A 19,938-nucleotide genomic window follows, 5' to 3' on the forward strand; every position below is an offset into this window, starting at 1 on the left:
ACATTTGCAAAAGCGAACTCCTCTTTATTATAGTCTACATAATTTCTGTATTTTTTTACAAATATTAATTTCATTCATTTTTGGACCAAAATCAAAACATAATATCAGAGATTTCAAGTCTCTTATTCAATTTTACACATTAATTGAGTAAATAAAAGTTTTATTTGAGAGTTATTCTTTTTTTTGCACTTCAGTTCCACTCTAAAGATTATTTTATCATTTCCGATGATTAATTTGATTTACATGTACTTTTTTGTTGTTTGGTTCACAAATCAACTTTTGAGAAACACTGAAAGAGGTTAAGATGAAGTTTACTCAATAGATATCATATGGAAGGGTAAATTGATTATTCCAATGAGATGAGTAAACCCAAGGGGACAGGAAAACAAAGAGTGAAAAGGTCAAGAACAGTTTCAGGTAAATCATCATGGATTGATTAATCAGTGACACTATAGAGAAGATTAATTGGCAATCAAAAATAATCAACACCACGATGAAGGAGAACATTATTTACATTGAAGAAAAGGAAAGAGTTTTTGAAGCTTTTCAATTGATATTCCATACAAACATCATTGTGCTAAGTTTGTATGTTTGGTTTGCAAGCAAAAGGATTAAATTCAGATGTTAACTATTATATTTTTTGGTTTTTTATATTGAATAAATTTCAACAGTTCAATGCTGAAAGAGTAAACTTATCCAATGAATTGACTATTGATGAGCACAATCTTATTAAAGATTTGGTGAATCAAAAGATCTAGATTTGATTTGTTGACAAACCAAAGAATCTGATTGACCGAAGATTCATATTTGAATTACTATTACCATGATTATGAACCCTGTCAACAAGCAAGTTTAAGGGCTCCACTTTTTTTTGAATTCAAGTATGAGATATAAAAAGAACCATTAATATTGCAGATTGTCTCCTTTATTTTTGATTTTTGGTGATCAGGAAGGAGACGCAATAATAGGATGAATTAAAAAAAACAAGGGATCAAATGATTAACATTTTGTGCGAAATAAATGTAAGAAAAGAGAGAAAACAATCAAAATATATCTTACTAGTTGAGGTAAATTTTGATATACCTCGGATGTGATCAGCAATGAATTCGTTTGTCAGTTGTGATTTCTTTCAGATAAATATAAATTGAATTTCAAAGACATTGCATATTGATGAGGTTGTTGATGATGAAGATGAAATTGATAAAAAAATGAATAAAATAAGACGAATTGAAATAAGTAAACAACCCAAAATAATTGTCAGCTCAATTTTCAGGGCTAGGATTTGATGAGAAAATTGAGATTGTACCATGTTAAACGACAACTAATCAATAGATGATCCTTTTTGTTTGTTGATGAAAACGACAATGATGATGGTGGTGATACAGATGATACCAATGAGCTGGATATGATTGGGCTCCCTTTAATCAACATATTCAGATGAAAAGAGATTGTTTCAATGGCTTGACCATTAAACAGACAAAGAAAGAAAATGTATAACATCCCATTGACTATGATTTGAATACTTTTGGTAGCGCGTTTTCTTTCTTTCCATCCTTCTTTTTTTGGTTCAACAACGATTTAGTTTGATTAGCAAAAACTAATTTGAAACTATGGAAGTACATATCTATGTTTTTAAATTTGATTGAGGTCAGAAGAGTTTATGATTGCGATGAAATGATGTGTATGTGGCATCTCAGATGCTCTTTACACAGACAAGACCAGGATTTTCGTTTTGGCTTGTTTATCAAATTGAAATATCGGAACAAACTGGAAAATGATAATCCCTGTGGAAAATGAATTAAATCAGGAATAGAACGAAAGACAATTCTTCGGGTATAATAATTTTCTTTTGTAGTTATAATGCTTGTCAATCCTTTTTATCAGGCGTTTGTCTCTCAATACCCTTTCCTAGAAATGTACGTATTCTAGGGTCTTTTACTTTCCTCCTTCATCAGGATCTTTAAGGGAATGCCATTGTGCAATTGGTCGTCTTGGTGAGGCTAACATATCCATCCAATGTCTTAATTCATTTCCTTGGCAGTTGGGGCCAACCTCTACCATACCGATTGGGTCACAAGTACCAATACGATCATAATCAACGACCAATATTTTCACTGATACTTTGTTTATCTGTTCAAAGGGTACCTCGAATTGGAATGATTCGTTGAAATATGGATTAAGTGTACATTTTTTAACTGAAGTCTTCTTCTTCTTGATCCTTTTACCATTCATCATAAGGGATATCTTTACGTATGGATCGGATAATCCACCCAAGTCCATCTTTTTCAAGTTCTTGGCCTCCAAAATGCATACAGTCAGCTTGCCCGAGGTTGGAACATATCGAAGAGAGAAACAAATATCACCAAGTTTCTCTGGACCCTCTTCTTCAACTGATTGAAGATCCCTCCATTCCTCAATAGTCTGAGCCAGGTCAATTTGATTCATTGGTATTCTAATCTCACCAATTTGATCATGCTTTGAGAATCTGTCATGAAAAAGATGTTTAATAGAGGATGAAAAAGATATTTATTAAAAGACATGATGAAAATAGTCATAGAGTTGAGTGGGTTATGGTTGAGTGGAAATGAAAGACCTTACAATATGAAAGTCTAAACATAATCTGAATGAGTTATACACCCAGAATTGTTGAAGACTACATTGTTATATCCACTCATAGTAAAATAATCAAAGATTTAAGTGTAAAAAACACGCTATAGCTTACCGATCAAAATCAAATACAGCTAAGATCAGGGTCTTGGTGATAATTTCATTGTAAGGAACCTTAAAGTTGAATGTTTCGTTGAAGACTGGATTCAAGGTCTTACGATGAACCTTGGTTTCAAATTTCTTCTTTTTATCCGGCAAAAGATAAACTTTAACATAGGGATCACTGGTACCGCCAACATCACATGCAGGCAGCTCTTCAGCTTGAATGATTGTTACAGCAAGCTGTGCGAAAACAAAAAGTTACAATTAATAAAAACCAGAAAAATAGATAAACATGATAAAGAATGAAACAATTAGCAAAAAATCGACCAAAACTTACATTATTATTATTGAAATCGTAATCCAGTTTAAATTGTAATCTACCCAACTTCTGCGACTCTTTTTCCTCTTTTCCAGCTTGTTCTTCCTCATTTTCTTCCATATTTGCAGTCAACTCATCCTGATCTGGTTGAACCTTTTCTTTACCCATAGTACCGATAAGATTGACCGATTTAAGATCGATACCTTTAAAATTTTTACCTCTATCTGACTCTTTGAATTTTTTCCACCACTTATTGAGACAAAAATAGAACAGAGCCAAAATGGTAACCAAAATTACTAACAAAATCAAGAGAATAGCAGCAAAAGGAATATGGGTTGCCGTCGAAACAGCTTGGACATCCTCTTTCATTATCTGCCATGTTGACTCGGTTGTTGTTGTGATAGCGGGACGAGAGGGCTTTGGGCTAGGTAATTTGCTGCTAAGCCGGTCCGAATTGGGTCGACGAGTAGTGGATGTTTCAATTATAGGTGCCATGGATGAGGTATGTTCAACGGTTTCTTCTTCTTCTTCCTCCTCTTCTTCAACCTTCTCTGCTCTTTTGATACGGTGAAGCAGCAAATTGTATCCATGATGAGAGGCTAATGGTGGCATATTGTTAGTAACCAATTATTAATAAACAGCTTAACAACCAATCAATTTAATTAGAAGCACCAAATTGATCTTTCAGGTTAGGGAAGATAAGATTAACCACAAGTTGCTAGAATTGTTAATGCTTGGCCGAAACAGAGAGATTGGATTGAAAAATATACACAGCCTAAGAGGTAAGAAAGAAACGAGGAAAGCACAGTTAAAATCAATATAAATCAATGGTCAATTTAAATTAAGGATAACTTACCAATGTAAATATAGATGATTTCAGCTGATTAATAAAAAATTCATTGGAGAAGAGGTTAAAACACAAAGGTTGTTTGGCCACCTTAACCTTCAAAGTAACGGTAGGAATAGAAAGAGACGAGAGAAAGGGAAAAATAGGAAACGAAAGAGATGAGAAGACAAATCAACAAGAAAAGGACAAAAAAGGGTTACAACATTATCAGTTTATCCTGATTGTTAATCAATTTACCTTTGCTAGCAGATCAATTGAACACTTTAACAATTATTATAATATATATTACAATTAAAGTTGAAATCTAAGTCGAGGTTGATTTAAATTGTTGAAACAAAAAAGGAAAGCCAGTGAAGTAAACAAGATTAACTATTAATAAATGTAGTTTCATATGAAGACCAATGGCTGTAAAATCTAGCAACCTTTGATTATGTAGGAGAAAATATCATTTACTTTAAAGCGCAATATCTTAATATCGATTTTTTTGTCTCTTTTACTGCTTTTACTGAGTAATAACAAATAAAACTGGGAGTGAATATAGACAAAAACAAAAAATCTTCACTGTATCTGAGCTTGGCCGCAGAATCTGAGGCAAACACGAGAAAATGTTCATCTTCTCCTTCAAGAAACATTACATTAAAAAGAGGAACAAGAGTAACAATGATAACTGGATCGATAAATTAATTCTTCCGTTCCAAATCTTATTCTAAATAACTGATCAATATTGAAACAAGGTAACCTTATAAGAAGATTGAAAGTGAGGTACAGAGAGGATAATGATTCCAAACTGATTAACAATCGACTCGACAATTTACTATTTATACTCTCTTCTTCATTAACATGCATTTATGGTAACATTGAATTGCTAGTTTGAATCGACTCAATTTCACATTAGGTTCGGAAGAGGGTGAAATGAACCCTTTTATCGGTAGTGATATAGTTTATTAGTTTATCCAAAATGATTACTCATCTAAAAAAATGTTTAATTGTGAAGTTAATTTACATGGAAGAGAAACGGGGAAACAGGATTGATTGGTTGAAATTGGAATATTTACAATTTGTTTGACGATCAATTTGAACATTTTACACCTTGATTAACAATCATTTCTAAACAATTAACCATTTTCACCTTGATTCCAGTCCAAGGGTTGGTTAAAATCAAGCTAAAACATAATAACTCGCAATTTTATTGGTTTTAAGGTTCATCAGTATCAATGTAATCTATCAACATTATTATTAATATCAGTATACTTGGAGTAGTCTAAGACAATTGGATAATTATATTTTACATTTGACTTTTGGATGTTGAAGTAAATCTTTTGAACGATGAAAATGGTACAATTGTTCCCTCTCATGGTATTGTTGTTGATTACAAGATTACAGTTTACTATTTAATTATTGTTTCTGTTGAAGCTCGGCGAGGGAAGTTAACATAATATTTGTAAAAGATAATGAAAATGTTGATGGAAAGGATGGCGAAAATGAAGTCGATAATGAATTTTAATGTTGCTTTGTTTTGTTGATGCAAGTCGATGATGATTATGATGATGGATGGTATTAACTTTTAACCATGTTTATTCACAACCAAGTTATTTGTTTATATCATTAAAAGTCTTATTATTGATGTCATGTTTACATGAGCAAACTCTCATGTTTTTTTCTTGCTGTGATGAGAAAAAAATGAGGACAATAGAGATGAAATGAAATAACCATATTAGAGAGTTTAAACTAGAATCTAAATAAATTATTGTTGGTTTTGAAGGAAAGACGATTGTAGGTATTGGTTAGTAGTTATTGTGAGTTTGGTAAAGGTGATAGTTGATTGAATAATTAGCTAATAGTAAGCTAAAATAAAGGGCGAAACATGTTTATAAGTTAAATAAATAAGCAGAGAAACAATTGGAAAAGGCATTTACTTTGGACTTAAGTCTTCATTTCATTTTCCTCTCCTTTCAAGTCTATACTTATTGGTTACTTTGTACAAATTTACTAGTAGCTGAATTATAATCAATCGATTTGTTGATTTAACTAAGGTTCACTTGTCAATAAAATCGATGAAAATTGATGTCAATGAAGATAATGACGGTGGCTGATGATGATGACCACAACATCATTGGTTATTGTACATTATTGATGGCAAATTTTGCAGATGGGAATAAAATTTCCGGCAGAAATAGTCTTTGGTTCCAAAGGTTTAACATGTATCCATTTTTTTGTTGATAACAATGATGAAGATGACCATGGTTAAACACACAATGAGTTTTCTTTGAATTGTTGTTTGTAAGATTTGTTCAGTCAACTGATTTTAAAATCATAATTCCATAAGCTCATCTCGAAGAAGATACTTTGTCCAGTAAAAGGCATTGAAAATGGCGAAAAGGAAAGGAAATACAATTCTAGATGTAACGTCAATCTTTTTTGAACGAGTGTGAAACCTCGACAGCCAATTTGAAAAGATACCTCGGTTAGGAGGCTTTTTTCGTGGTAACTTGGTTGATCCTAATGCTTTCGCATATCCAATAGGTCCATCCTCAACATCAGACGATTCAATTCCTGAATCCTTGGCGGTGTCAAACTTTCTTCTTGCACCAACAATTCCTTGAGGTCGACGACGCCGATGTTTATCAGCTTTAATAGTATCCGTTCGTGAAACATAATTGACAATGGCAAATTCAATGAGAGCACCAAAAACGAAGATTAAACAGCAACCTGTCCAAATGTCAACAGCTTTAGTGTAGCTGACTGGTGGCAGAGATGCATTGATTCCTGATATTTGACGTGACATTGTAAGTAGTGAGGTTACACCGAGTAAAACTCGAGCAGCTGCTGAGTTAGGGTCAATCCAAAATGAGACCCATGAAACAATGACCAACATACAACAGGGCACATAAATTAAGAACAAATAGTAGCTAAATTCACGTTTAAAAACTAATTCCACTTTGAGACAGCTGTATTCCCCTGTAATAATTGAAAGAAAAACCAATATTTTAGTTCAGGTTTACATTGAATTATTTTTGGTAGATAATAAGGATTCTGGCTACTCAATCAGCAAATGTTAAAGTAGATGAAGAAGCCATAACACTTACTAATCAGCTTTTGGCAAACAAATTACTCAAAAGTCAAAAAGTAGTTACATCTTAATTTATAATTTTATACAAAATGGTTTATATTAAATGATAAGGTATAGTTACCGGTGTTTGTTTTGCTTGTACAGTAACTGGTCAAATATTTCATTAGAGTGAACCTTGGCAAGTGAAGCGATTTGGTTATTTGAACTGGATCACCTGCTTTCCATAAGAAGACCAAATCTTCTGTTGTGTAACCATCTTAAATAGAGATTAAAAGATATCATAATTAAAACAAAATTAAATTAAATAAACAATTAATTTACTTACAACTAGCCATACTAATGGAACAATTTTGTATATCCAACGGAAAATACTTAAGATCCATTGGACAGAATAGATTGAGGGAAATACGAATTGAATAAAGTATATCACCATTAGGAAATATTCTTAACAAAACATTAGGCATGATGATATCATGGAAATGGCCATTTTTTTCATTTGAAAAAAACAAATCTGGTTTCCATAATTTTTCTGGATCGGTAAGAACCAGAAATTTAATTCTTCCTCCCATATCGTCAAATACAAGTCTACTGTCTCTCCACTCCTCTCTGAATGTTATTTGAGTTGCATATTCCTGTAAAATAATAGAAAAAAAATTAACAAATTGTAAAGCTTTAATAGTCAAAATGATAAAAGTAAGCTTACCATTGTAACATCATCAATACGAGATATGCTTCTAATATAGATATTAACTTTAACTATGCATGGCTCATCTGTAATGATAGGGAAAGGGTTAGTTGTTTTTTGTTGTGTGATCACTGGTCGGTTTACATACCTCCATCAACTGTGGCATTAGCACCAGAAGGTCTTATCCTTGGATCGTAAACTCCTTTACCAATTATCCTGTCGAGAATCTTTTTTTCAGCTTCTCTAAAACTAGCTGACCCACTGGAGAAAAGATAAGAATTTTTTGTTGAAAAATGTACAGTTTACAGTTTCAATGGACTTACTTTACAAGTGTAGAATAAGATGCAACAATTAAAACAATTGAGAATATAGTCGTCAATGGATCACTCATATTGACCAAATTAAGATAGTTAAACATCTAAATAATAAAAAGAGGAGAAATTATCATTTCAAGCTGGTCACAATTCAAAGGATTCATCCAGGAATATACAAAGCCTAACTTACATCAGAGCGCACTCTCTTTCATCGATTCTGGAATGAAGTTTGCGCTCTGTTTTTTTTCAAATTAATCATCACCATGATCAGATTATAATCCTTGATGTCCAACGTGTGTATCTCAATGCTGAAGAGATGAAGGAAGAAAGGTTAAATTCCGACTGCGATTCGACCGAGCTTAAATTAAAGTGTTGCGTTGCTCCATATCTCTGATGATTACTCCAATTGTCTTCGATGCAGATGAAAACCACCGAAGACGAAAAAAACTAGGAACAGGCGAAAGGAACAAAAATCTGAACAATTACAAGCAAATAAAATTACAGCTTTAAAACACTCTGACAGATAAACGTTTGTGGAGTTTTGAATTCATATTTTTCTTTATGGATTTTTTTTCATCCTCTTTAATATTAAATACGTTTCGTCAGAAATGCTTAAAATCAGCCTAAATTTTCACCAAGTATTTAGAATAACTGTTTCTTTTAAGTAATAATCAGTCTCTGAATTCACTTTTGCTTGATCCAGTTTGCTCAATTTATTAGAATCTTTAGTTAATTTTTTGCTTAAATTTCAGTGTAAATTGCGATCATTGACTTGTTAACATAATTATTGTGCACAAGAAACAAATTTAAACAAATAAATCCTTAATATTTGCAAAAAAATACGTAAAAAGATTCAGATCTTTTATTTTAATTATCATAAATAAATTAAGTTGATAAAATTTTAAGGCATAAGCAAAACAATTAGAATGAGTCTGACTGGTAAATTGGTACAATTTGGGACAAGTTAGTGGGATATCCAGTTATCGGACATTTTTCATTTTTTTGCACAAAATTGACCAAACATTCTTGGCAGAAGAGAAAACCAGAAGTCTTTAAAAGTACCTCATTTCGACGAGGCTGTGAACAGAGTGGACAATCGTTTGGTCGAGTATTGGGAGTTTCACGTTTCTTAGGGGCTGGTGGAATTGATAATGTTGAATACGATGATCTTGAGCTTTCTCGGGAATACCAAAAATCAATAAATTGAACAACCAAAGCAGCACTCGTCATCAACATACCAACTCCTTTTGCTATTTTTAATACCAACCCTCGTCTTTTCATGTCTCTTGGATCATTGCGAATCAACCTTAGTCCAAGTAGGTGAAATAGTGGGTGGTGTGTTTTGCTAACACTGACAGCATACTTAATTTGATACACTAAACAGCTCACCTCCCAAAGAGTCTTTAAGTAAGGATAATTGTTGACGAAATGGAATGCAAATTTATCAACATCTCTATTGAGTAAACCTTCAAATTGAATCCGAGACAGTTCATCATAAAACTTATCAAATTTACTTTTGAGGTATGAAAAAGAAGAAGTGACAAGCAAAGATGAAGCAATATCACGACTACTAAGTCTTGACGAGTCACACTTTACTCTTTTAAGATTATAAAAATGTTCACAGAATGAGGCACTGTATGAAATTAGGTAAATTCCTTGGATGATTATTTCATGGAAAAGGTAAAATTCATCAAAATATTGATGCAAGATTTGAAAATGACCAGGATTATTTGATGCCAGAATATTTGCCAAATATTTAAAGCCAGAACGCATACCATTGAACAAATTTTCCTGTTCAAAAATCTCATATATCGATGGTAAATTGTCCGACATTATAATAAATTATACCAGTGGTAAATCAATAAACAATAACAAATAATAAAAGTTAAATAATAAACTAAAAAAATATCAAAACATATTACATTGTCAAATTTTGCCATCAAAACAACAAAAAGATCTTTAAGCATCTCTTCCAATATCAGATAACTGTTGAAGCGGTTTTTTTAAATTTCAATCAAAACTTGTGCATTGATGAAAGTTTCATCATGAAACTGAACTTTTTGACAACTATTTTACTCTCAAAATTGTGCTTTCTTGTTGGCCATTAAAAGTTATCTCAGATCGATGAAAAAAGCTGTTATACAACTATACAAAAGCGATCAAACGCAAAGTGAACTTCGAACGCTATTTTATCGAAAAATGTGAATCAAAAATTTTTTTATTATTTTTCTTAAATTGTTCAAGAATTAAACCGGTAAATAACTTAATAAACTTAAAAAGCTCCAGAATTCGAGATTTTCACGAATTTCCCTTTCAAGCATCGATCAGATCGATACTATTCAAAATGAAATTGGTATCGATTACGATATTTTAGCTTTTTTTCATATTTTAGAAAATTAATCCATTTATTTTAATTCCAATCATTAATTACATTGATCCCAGTTTTGTTTAAAATATGAAATTATGAAAATAGTGAAAAAAGTAATTGGTTTTTCTTTCCCTGAATCTCTTAGTGATTTCTTCTGTTTACAAAAGCTTAATCTTAAGCTTCCTGAATTGATCAACCAATATTCCGAGGAACGAACAACTTTAATTTTCACTTGTACAAGAAAAGATTGTCAAACAACTGCTGAATTCTTGTCTCAAAACTGTCCATTCAACTACAAGCCATTTCAAAGGGATAAGTTTGCCATACTTTCACAATCTATTGATAACAATAGATTGAAAGCTACTCTACTCAAAGGAATCGGTTTCTATCATGCAGGCCTTTCTCCAGATGATCGACAAAAACTTGAAATAGCTTTTTTAAATGGAGAAATTCGTATTGTAGTTGCAACAAGTGCTCTTGCCTCGAGTGAAGACCTTTCTGCTCACCTGGTCATCATCAAAGGAACTAATTATTTTATCAATGGAAGCTCTGTTGAATATGAAGAGTCTACTGTATTGCAGATGTTGGACATAGCGGGTAAATCAGAGCTTGATGACTGTGGATGTGCCATCATTTTAACTAGAAAAGAAAACGAGACAAAATATAAAAGACTAGTCGCAGGTGAAAAGATGATTGAAAGTAACATCTATAATTTTTTTTCAGAAATTTTTATGACTGAAATCGAAAGGAATGCGATTTGTTGTTTGAATGATGCTGTTGATTGGGTTCGGTCAACTTTTTTTTATATACGAATTCACAAAAATAAGCAATATTATGGTTTGGATCCAAACTGCACAGAGGAGCAAGTAGACCAAAAATTAAAAGAGATCTGCATTAAAGAGCTGAATAGCTTTAAAAAGTACGAGTTGATTGAAGTAAATGCCGATGGAACTATTCAAGCTACAAATATTGGCCGACTGATGGCTGATCATTCGATATCAACTCAAGCAATGCAACAATTTTTGAAACTTAAAGGGAATGAAAACTTATACGATTTACTTACCGTTCTAACCAAATGCAAAGATCTCAACCAATCCGTCATCTTAAAGACTGCAGATGAAAGAGTTTTAAGTAAATTCAACACTTTTTCAAACTATAATCGTGTGATACGCTTTCCATTATCAGGTCCGATAAAAAGCAATGAAATGAAAATTAACGTGCTCATTCAAGTAGTTCTTGGTTGTATTCCACTTCCCGAAGATTTCCCTCTGCTACAAAAAATTGACGAAATGATTAATATTTGTCAAATACTCAGCAACTGTTTGATGGACATTGCTTTCATCAAAGCTACAAATCTGCCCTTCTTATTAAACTGCATCATTCTGGCTAAGTGTTCAAAAGTTGGACTTTGGGAAAACTCGAGGTATGTTTGCAATCAAATTAACGGAGTCAACTCAAAAATCGCTCGCAAACTAGCCAACGCTAATTTTTGTTCGTTTGAGAAAATTGAACACGCTGATCCAAGACTGATCGAGAACGTTTGTCAATGTGATATTACCTTTGGTGATCATGTTATTCAAGAAATAAAAAGAATCCCAAAATACGAAGTTACTATTGAAAATACCCAGATAACATCAGTTGATTACTCGCAAACAATTAGGATCAAAGTTAATCTTACCAATTGGGAGGTTATTGCAAATGACACTGATAAACTGGGAAAACTTAGTTGTATACTATTAATTGGTGATCAAGACAATGCAATTTTAGTAAAAGAAAGGATATTTACTCAACATTTAATCAAGCTGACTGGAGTTTATGAAAAAGATTTCCCAATTCCAGCCTCAGCAGCATCCATTTTCATTCACTTTATTGACGAGTTTTATGTTGGAACTGATATTTCATTGGAATATTTTCCGAAATATCTTTTATCTCATGAACAAAACAGCATTCGGAAAATTCAAGAAATCAAACAATTTGATGACATTTTCAATGTATCATGCAAGCTGGAATAATCATTTTACATTTCGAATTCATTTCATTTCAACTTTTATTGAAAATTGACAAATACTTGACTGTCAAGCTTTCTGTTTGTTATTGTTTCAAATGTTCATTGTTTACTATTGTTTCTGTTATTAATCAGAAAGTCTATCTGATTGACTCTTAAATTCTATTATCCCAATGATATTTTGGAAAAATGTTTTTATTTTTTCTTTTGATTCTGTTTCTTTGTTAAAAAATCAACATTAAATTGTTGCCTCTAAACCATCACAGTTGTTTTATTTACCTTTTTTAATGATTAAGGATTACTTTTAACACAAAACTTACACATTCAATTGTTAGGATAACTTCATTTCCTCTCGACTATAATAATAGCTCAATGTTCAACCTAAACTGACCATTATTCAGATAGATTTTTTTGGTCATATCAACCAAAGATCAATTACAGAATAATGCTAGATAAGTGTTTCCTTATCAATACAAGAAAAGAGCAAATGCTATGCCTGTAAAGTACCGATGGATCATTTAACCTGCTAATATTTTTTAATGATCATAAAAAATAAACACGATGACCTAAAACTATAACTAAAATAGTCAACTTAGAAGTAACAATGATCAATTATCCTACCTTTTAATTTCATTTAAGTTAACATCAGCACGAAACATGAAGGTTATCGCGTTAAAGAAAAGTTTTTTACGTCTAACCTGATCAAGAATGGGAATGGCATTCATTTCATAGTCTGGAGGTGTTTAGTTAATTTTGATTTACTTAATCTGGAAATATAATTAATGGAACAATTGATAGCGAAAAGAAAAGGTTACTTTAAAAACGCGATCAAATTAATCATTAGATTTCATATAAAATGTAAAGGACACAAACTTGAAAATTATCGTGTCATTTATACAATGCTTAGCTATCAATGGTATTGATGAAATTGCGGTAGCTTAAGCCTCAATAAAAGAGTATTAAATTTTTGATTCAGCAATTTCTATTTCTCTTTAATCCTACTCATTTCAACAGCAAATCACATTGAGAGAGTTGAAATAGGATGAAATTAAATGTATGATTGTAAATTAAAAATTCAAATCAACATTAGTAATCTTATATTCATCTGCAAAACTATATCAAAGCAAATCTTTGATCAAGATATATCCAAAAATTTCTAATGATCTCCCACTTAATTGCAACCATCTTTGTGAAACAATATTACAATAAAAAACCGGTTATTAGCTTTTAAAGGCTCATTTATCTTGTTCCGGTGGAACCTCTCTTGTTACATTTCTTTCTCCCATCATCATCTTCCTCTTTTCTCGCTTCCTCATCATCATCCTTCATTGGAAGATCCTATTAACCATAAGGTCAAGAAATTTGAGTTATATGGTATGAAACAAAATTTTAACCAAAAATGCAAACCAACACATGAAAAACGTAGGAAACGTTTGAAATAAGTTGATTTTATTTTTTCTTCTTTTACTTTTGTCTCATCTCTTTACTTGTGATACTTAAAAAAAAGAGTCCCCAAGACTCTTGTTTTAAAAAAAGAGGAAACATCAAGTTAAAGAAAGGAATACATGAAGTAAAGTCGACGTCAAAATTTTCTTGCAAGGCACAAATAAACATAGTACAGCTTCCTCTTGGATCCATTTTTATTTCTTTTCCTTCGTCAATCAACTATTTAGGCTTGGGGATGAATGAGCCAACAATACGAGGAGGAAGAGTTGGCTTATTACAAGTGAATGTACCATTTCGCTTGATCATTCGAGCAGTCGATACGGTATTGTTTGTTATAGGTGTACTTGCTTTTCTAGTCATAGATAAATATTCTATAAAAAAACAAAACAAGCAAAATGACAAGAATTAATGGAATAATGTAAATGAGCATAAGAGAAAGTTAAAGAAAGGGCAATGTTTGGCAACGTTAAACATATGAGAAAATGGATAGATAAAAATAAATGGCAATTGTTATGAGATTAAAATAATAACTACGCTTCAACTTACCAGGTGAATAACGAGTGTTGTTTAAAATTAACTCGTCATCTCTATATTCATATTGGCGATTCAGGGCAGAACTCTTAAACAATCGATATGCACTTAATACATTTGAGTTGCTGCTTCTGATTGGACGGCTGTCAGTAGGCTCAGCATAAACAGAATACATTGAGATAGGCTTCTTCTTTACAGGCTGATCTTGCTCAATTTTACGATTTGTCACACCATTCAAACCTCGAGTGACCGTAGCAGTATTTGATAAATATTGTTGATCCCTTTGTTGAATAATTTGTTGAGATGATTGGGGTATTTGGTCCCTCCGTGTAATTGTAAATGACTCATTTGGGTTGATTTTTTCTTCATCATCCATGGTAAATGTATTGTTGAGCTTGGTCTTTCTCATGGTAAAAGTACTCTCCAATTCATTGTTACTGCCACCCAGATGATTATTAAGGTTGGTATTACTCCCACTAATATTGGAACTACTGTAGTTTAATTTGGTATTTCTCAAATTACCATTACTTGGCGATAATTCTTCTGAAGATAAGAATCGATTGAAAAATGTTGGTTTTCTTTTAGTTATGGTTCTTGTATCAAGCTTTGCTTCTTTATTGTACTCCAACTTGGATTCCCATCGGGTTTCTAAATTTCTTTCAGGCATAGCCACTCGACCAAATTTATTAGACCTGGAAGAAGATTCCAATTTATGCAGAACTGCTAAATTATCCAATTCACGAACAAGATTATCTTTAGTTGACTTGTAAGCCTCATTATCAAGAACAGTTGTTAACCAATTGTTTAAATCGCAATCTTGCTTGCCGTTGTGTTGTTGCTCAGAGGCAACTTTGTCATATTGTTCATGATTATTGTCATCGTCACCTTCACCGTTCTCATAGAGACCAGCATCATTATTTTGAGAAAAATGGTTATTTGTTCCTGCAGGTTTACCGTTAGAACGATGATTAACGCCGTTTGTCGAAATCAAATCAATTGAAAGCCAACTGTGTTCATCATCATTAACCAACTGAGCTAAAGTTTCTTCACTAATTATCTCAGACTCCTGGTCCAACTCGATAATTCCATTATCAGGGGAACTAACATGAATCCGTAGATCCATAACACTTAAGGTCCAATATGACACAAGAAAATGAAAATGAAAAGGAAAGGTGAAAGGGAAAAGAGACTGATAGGAATATAAAAAAGGGATAACAAACTTATAAAAACAATAAAGTGATGAAGGGAATCACAGATTTAACAAGAAAGACAGTCTTCCTTGGGAGGAGTCACATAAAAGGTTACCATGAATACATTTTAATCAACAGACCAGAAACTCTATTTAAATGTCTGCATAAAACTTCGACTAGCATAGCATAAAGTGTTTGACTTTTAATGAAAAAAAAAGGGATAATAAAGACAATTGAATGAAGAGTAGATTGAATTATAATCAAAGTTTAAAGAGACACTGAAAATTTGTTGAATCAGAAGGCTGCCAACGATTGTAAGGCCATTTTCGGAGTCTAATAAAAATTAATCAGCACCATCTAATGGATATAATGCGTAACAGTGATAAAACTTTGCCATAAAAGTAAGGATTATCTTGATCGAGGTAGACACAGATTATTCAATAATCACTTTAATCTTGAAACACTATCGATGGACATTTTGAACGCAATGGATACCACGTTCTTGAAATAAGATTAACAGACCGAAGAGTAAACACTTTATTGGAGTATCATTGATTCAGTAAAATTTCCGTTGAAACGTTATTATATTAGACTTTTCAAAAAGAGACTAGCAAATCAAAATTATAAATGATTAGTTGACATAATTACAAAAGATTTTGATTGGACACTTGAGTTGAAGAGTGTGACAAAATTAAAAAACAAAATAAATGCCATTTTAAATGAGCAAAAGGCTATCCACAATTAGGTTAACTTTTTGACTCATTGTTCAACAATGATTGTTGATGCATTCAAATTTTGTTTCCATCTATAGATGGCGGCACTATTCATGTACTTTGTTGGGTAACAAATTGATCTTATTGGTTGATTCGTAAAAATCACCTTGGCAACAATTTTAAAAATTTTGTGAAAATCATTTTTCAATCAACTAACCAAATTTGGCTGATATTTACTTCGGCCTGTTCTTAATTAATCAAAGTGACCTTATCTAATATCTTGATCGACGTAATTTAAATTATTGAACATCTACTCCAATTTTCACTTCTAATCACTCAACTTATTTCACAGTTTTCCATAACTTTTTTAAGTGTATATGTATCTGTTTTAACCACTTCTCATTTTTATCATCCTTTTTTTTACTTAACGGATCTTAATCAAATAATTATCAATGGCTTCATCCTCAAATGATGAAAATTGTGTTAAACAATGGAAATTGGAAGATTTTCAAGTGGGTCGACCGTTGGGAAAGGGTAAATTTGGTAATGTTTACCTTGCTCGAGAAAAGCGTAGTAAATATGTTGTTGCACTCAAAGTTTTGTTCAAGTCTCAATTAATCTCAAACAATGTTCAGCATCAGCTGCGTCGGGAGATAGAAATCCAGTCACATCTTCGTCATCCCAATATTTTACGTCTTTTTGGATATTTTCATGATAATACAAGAATTTACCTAATTTTGGAGTATGCACCTCAAGGAGAGCTTTACAAGAAACTTCAGAAACTTAAATTTTTCTCAAATGAACTTGCTGCTCAGGTAAGGATTTCTTTGTTTTATCCTTCAATTCATCTTGCTAAAGTCTTCCCTCTTTGTTTCCATTTACAGTATATATATCAAATGATTGACGCTCTCAAGTATTGCCACTCAAAGAAAGTTATACATCGTGATATCAAACCGGAAAATATTTTACTCGGGTACTATGGTGAACTTAAGATTGCTGACTTTGGTTGGTCAGTTCACGCACCGTCTTCTCGAAGAGCAACAATGTGCGGTACTCTTGATTATTTACCTCCTGAAATGGTTGCTCATGATGCATATAGTGACAAAGTTGATCATTGGTGTCTTGGTGTACTTACTTATGAATTTTTGGTTGGCAAGCCACCTTTCGAAAATGAAGATGTCTCTATGACCTATAAAGCTATTCTTAATGTTCAATATACTTTCCCATCTCATGTTCATGAATTAGCCCGTGATTTTATCTCTTCATTTTTGAAGAAAAATCCGGACCACAGAATGTCTTTGGAAGACGCACATCGTCACAATTGGATTACAACTTTTCGTGGAGAATCAAATAATAAACACCTTGTGTAATTCAAAGCTTAAACTTTTGATTGATTGATTCACTTGAAATGAAATTAAAATAACTGAGACATTTTTTCATTATCAAATATTTTCATTATTAATATCTTTGATTTTTTATAATTTTCGTATGTACAATTAAAAATATATATATGTATAAATAATAGGTATTTAGAGATTATTTACGATTTCGTCGCATGCATATAAACTTTTATCTATTAATTGTAAACGTAACAGTTGATTTAATCAAATAGTGTGACAATTAATGACTTCTTGATGTGCATGTACAATGTTATATGGCAATGGTTTTTGTGGCAATGAAGATGGATTTTGAAGACTTGGATGAAGTTATTTACATTTGTGCGATATGTTGAATATATTCAACACATTATGATGAATAATTTGGGATCGATGTTTTTACGGAGGGCTTAGAATCAAGCATGTTGATAAACGTTGATAAGGTCTTCTTCATTGAACACGAGTTAGGTATTGATGTACCATTGCAAAGTGGAGCATTTAAAGTTAATTTGGAGGGTGATGGTCTCCTAGAGATGATTAAATCGCCATTAGGGGCTGATGAAACTGTTGATAGATCAATTGACCAGGCAAAAGATGAGATTAGTGAAAGAAGAGATGATGATACAGAAAGATCACGTTCATCTGCTTCAGATGGATTGTTGAATGGTAAACCAAAGGCGAGAAGAACATCATCACCATGTGAACCAGTTTCAATAAAATCTGGAGCCAGGGAGAAACCAGGTTTGTAATGAAGTTTGTAAGAACTTGTTTCGATGTCTAGAGTATTAAGGATAGATGCTAATCTTTCAGAATGTGAGTTGATCAACAGGTTAGAGCAGAAGTTAACATATTCGCGAGCCAAAGGCATGCCAGATTTTAAGGTGCGAGATTTAATGAATGATTGGAAAACAGCATCGCCATTTCCAGTTTTATAAGTTTTTAAATCTTTCTTGGCCAATGAAATCATTTGTTGTTCAGTAAGATCGCCAGAAATCAATTTATTGTAAATGTTTCGCTTAGTTACCATCCATGTTAATAAGCAAAGTGATCCTTCTGATGCAGTTGATCCGATCATTACTGATTCAACTCCTCTGGCAATTTCTCCGCGACTAAGGGCAGCAAATGGTCCATCAGTAATCAAGACATTGTCGGTTGTTGGTTTCCAACCGTAACCAGATTTACTGAGGATTTCATCTGAACTGGCGAAGTAAAGACATTTAGAGGCATTTAATTGATCACAACCCAAAGCGTGGATAAAACTGTTTGATCGTTCAAGAGGTGCTTTTTCCATTGTCCATTCATCAACGGCAACTCCTGACATGAGAATAGCCTTTGAGAAAAGTGGCTCATTCAAATTGCGAAGTAATGGAGAAGTCAAGAGATGAGTAATTGCCATTGAACCAGAAAATCGGCCAAAAACTGTAACCTTCTTTGAATCACCACCGAAAACAGCAACATTATCTTGGATCCATTTGAGAGCTTCAACTTGGTCCCAAATACCCATATTACCTTGTGAGATGATATCATCTTTAAGGAAACCGAAAACACCAACACGATATTGGACTGTTATAACAATAACTTGACCAAAGGCAGATAAATATGAGCCATCAAATTGATTGGCATCAGCAAAGTCGAAACCTTCACCCGCAAGCCAAACCATAACTGGAAGAGCGGAAGAAGATGATTCAGATTCGTTGACATAAGGTGCATAGATGTTCAAGTAAAGACAATCTTCAGAAACCTATGAGAAGAGATAGAATAAAAAAATTAGCATTCCATTGATAATAATATGTTTTGATTCGCAGTGAATCGTTTAATTGTTGAATGAAAAGTTGTTGGAAATTATTCTTACCTTATGGTTTGCATCAAAATTCAACAATGGGTTAATTGCTTCAGCAATATGAGGAAATTGGACACATGTAGCAGCTGGTTTAGTTGCATCGATTGTTCGAAGTGGATCAGAAGCCAAAGGTTGAGGTCGGCCAAACCTTCGTGATCCAATGGGAGGTTGAGCGTAGGGAACTCCAAGAAATTGGTTAACCAAGATTGAGCCTGGTTTAACTATTGTTGTACCACGAATGATTCCAGTTTTACTTTGAACAATTGGAGAAGATGATGAGTAAATGAGGGACGGAGCAAAAGTCAGTCCAATTAATAGATGAACAAGAGTTAAGTATAGAGACATTTTCGCAAAAAGCGTTTGTAATTAATGAAATGTTGTAATAAGAAAATGTTAAAATAGATTCACAAGTTGATTTGAAAATAAGACTTTAAGTCAAAAGTAAAAGTATATAAAAGCGTTTTAATAAGATAGTTTTAAAGGCAAATGTTTGTTGTAATGCTTTTGGAAGTTTCAAGCTGAATG

At 32.6% G+C, this 19,938-nt stretch overlaps 7 protein-coding genes across 8 annotated transcripts; 2 read left to right on the plus strand and 5 right to left on the minus strand.

The window, feature by feature from the left end:
* Positions 1-903: 903 nt before the first annotated feature.
* On the minus strand, positions 904-4,269 carry LOC107370864 (synaptotagmin 1). The gene is made up of 5 exons (XM_015938822.3): positions 4,113-4,269; positions 3,885-3,971; positions 3,047-3,803; positions 2,723-2,949; positions 904-2,485 (listed from the first exon to the last, which is right to left on the minus strand). Exons 3-5 carry the CDS (start codon positions 3,638-3,640, stop codon positions 1,936-1,938), a joined length of 1,371 nt encoding a protein of 456 aa, XP_015794308.1. The 5' UTR covers positions 3,641-3,803; positions 3,885-3,971; positions 4,113-4,269; the 3' UTR covers positions 904-1,935.
* Positions 4,270-4,837: 568 nt separating this feature from the next.
* On the minus strand, positions 4,838-8,150 carry LOC107370865 (glutamate-gated chloride channel). 2 transcript variants are annotated; one of them, XR_016199121.1, is made up of 7 exons: positions 7,954-8,120; positions 7,779-7,891; positions 7,649-7,716; positions 7,271-7,577; positions 7,067-7,201; positions 5,792-6,833; positions 4,838-5,539 (listed from the first exon to the last, which is right to left on the minus strand). XR_016199121.1 is itself a non-coding variant. In XM_089268227.1 (7 exons), exons 2-7 carry the CDS (start codon positions 8,046-8,048, stop codon positions 6,187-6,189), a joined length of 1,365 nt encoding a protein of 454 aa, XP_089124353.1. In that variant the 5' UTR covers positions 8,135-8,150; the 3' UTR covers positions 4,838-6,186. The 2 variants fall into 2 exon arrangements, 1 of the variants encoding a protein (XP_089124353.1); XM_089268227.1 differs by adding an exon at positions 8,135-8,150 and having other exon boundaries at positions 4,838-6,833; positions 7,954-8,048.
* A 634-nt stretch (positions 8,151-8,784) lies between these two features.
* On the minus strand, positions 8,785-9,913 carry Pex12 (peroxisomal biogenesis factor 12). Its single transcript, XM_015938844.3, has one exon. It carries the CDS (start codon positions 9,775-9,777, stop codon positions 8,866-8,868), a length of 912 nt encoding a protein of 303 aa, XP_015794330.1. The 5' UTR covers positions 9,778-9,913; the 3' UTR covers positions 8,785-8,865.
* Positions 9,914-10,407: 494 nt separating this feature from the next.
* LOC107370788 (putative ATP-dependent DNA helicase HFM1) lies at positions 10,408-12,324 on the plus strand. The gene has a single exon (XM_015938744.1). The coding sequence runs from the start codon at positions 10,408-10,410 to the stop codon at positions 12,322-12,324; it is 1,917 nt and encodes a 638-aa protein (XP_015794230.1).
* A 1,421-nt stretch (positions 12,325-13,745) lies between these two features.
* LOC107370871 (uncharacterized) lies at positions 13,746-15,525 on the minus strand. Its single transcript, XM_015938830.3, has 2 exons — positions 14,310-15,525; positions 13,746-14,134 (listed from the first exon to the last, which is right to left on the minus strand). Exons 1-2 carry the CDS (start codon positions 15,415-15,417, stop codon positions 13,983-13,985), a joined length of 1,260 nt encoding a protein of 419 aa, XP_015794316.1. The 5' UTR covers positions 15,418-15,525; the 3' UTR covers positions 13,746-13,982.
* Positions 15,526-16,424: 899 nt separating this feature from the next.
* LOC107370889 (aurora kinase A) lies at positions 16,425-17,644 on the plus strand. The gene is made up of 2 exons (XM_015938850.3): positions 16,425-17,012; positions 17,082-17,644. The coding sequence occupies exons 1-2, from the start codon at positions 16,650-16,652 to the stop codon at positions 17,565-17,567; spliced, it is 849 nt and encodes a 282-aa protein (XP_015794336.1). The 5' UTR covers positions 16,425-16,649; the 3' UTR covers positions 17,568-17,644.
* Positions 17,645-17,743: 99 nt separating this feature from the next.
* On the minus strand, positions 17,744-19,927 carry LOC107370855 (neuroligin-4, X-linked). The gene is made up of 2 exons (XM_015938812.3): positions 19,426-19,927; positions 17,744-19,314 (listed from the first exon to the last, which is right to left on the minus strand). The coding sequence occupies exons 1-2, from the start codon at positions 19,756-19,758 to the stop codon at positions 17,944-17,946; spliced, it is 1,704 nt and encodes a 567-aa protein (XP_015794298.1). The 5' UTR covers positions 19,759-19,927; the 3' UTR covers positions 17,744-17,943.
* Positions 19,928-19,938: the final 11 nt, after the last annotated feature.

This window comes from Tetranychus urticae, chromosome 2 (assembly GCF_039701765.1).
Source record: "Tetranychus urticae isolate SD_2017Ah chromosome 2, NJAU_TeUrti_SD_1.0, whole genome shotgun sequence".
NCBI classification, from domain to species: Eukaryota; Metazoa; Arthropoda; class Arachnida; order Trombidiformes; family Tetranychidae; genus Tetranychus; species Tetranychus urticae.

Coding starts and splice junctions, on each gene's coding strand:
- LOC107370864 (XM_015938822.3), bottom strand. CDS start 3,640: ATGCCACCATTAGCCTCTCATCATGGATACAATTTGCTGCTTCACCGT. Junction 2,950..3,046: donor ACGATTTCAATAATAATAAT/GTAAGTTTTGGT, acceptor GTTTTCGCACAG/CTTGCTGTAACAATCATTCA. Junction 2,486..2,722: donor GCTGTATTTGATTTTGATCG/GTAAGCTATAGC, acceptor TTTTCATGACAG/ATTCTCAAAGCATGATCAAA.
- LOC107370865 (XM_089268227.1), bottom strand. CDS start 8,048: ATGTTTAACTATCTTAATTTGGTCAATATGAGTGATCCATTGACGACT. Junction 7,892..7,953: donor TCTTATTCTACACTTGTAAA/GTAAGTCCATTG, acceptor TCTTTTCTCCAG/TGGGTCAGCTAGTTTTAGAG. Junction 7,717..7,778: donor TAATGCCACAGTTGATGGAG/GTATGTAAACCG, acceptor CTATCATTACAG/ATGAGCCATGCATAGTTAAA.
- Pex12 (XM_015938844.3), bottom strand. CDS start 9,777: ATGTCGGACAATTTACCATCGATATATGAGATTTTTGAACAGGAAAAT.
- LOC107370788 (XM_015938744.1), top strand. CDS start 10,408: ATGAAAATAGTGAAAAAAGTAATTGGTTTTTCTTTCCCTGAATCTCTT.
- LOC107370871 (XM_015938830.3), bottom strand. CDS start 15,417: ATGGATCTACGGATTCATGTTAGTTCCCCTGATAATGGAATTATCGAG. Junction 14,135..14,309: donor CAACACTCGTTATTCACCTG/GTAAGTTGAAGC, acceptor GTTTTTTTATAG/AATATTTATCTATGACTAGA.
- LOC107370889 (XM_015938850.3), top strand. CDS start 16,650: ATGGCTTCATCCTCAAATGATGAAAATTGTGTTAAACAATGGAAATTG. Junction 17,013..17,081: donor CAAATGAACTTGCTGCTCAG/GTAAGGATTTCT, acceptor TTCCATTTACAG/TATATATATCAAATGATTGA.
- LOC107370855 (XM_015938812.3), bottom strand. CDS start 19,758: ATGTCTCTATACTTAACTCTTGTTCATCTATTAATTGGACTGACTTTT. Junction 19,315..19,425: donor ATTTTGATGCAAACCATAAG/GTAAGAATAATT, acceptor CTCTTCTCATAG/GTTTCTGAAGATTGTCTTTA.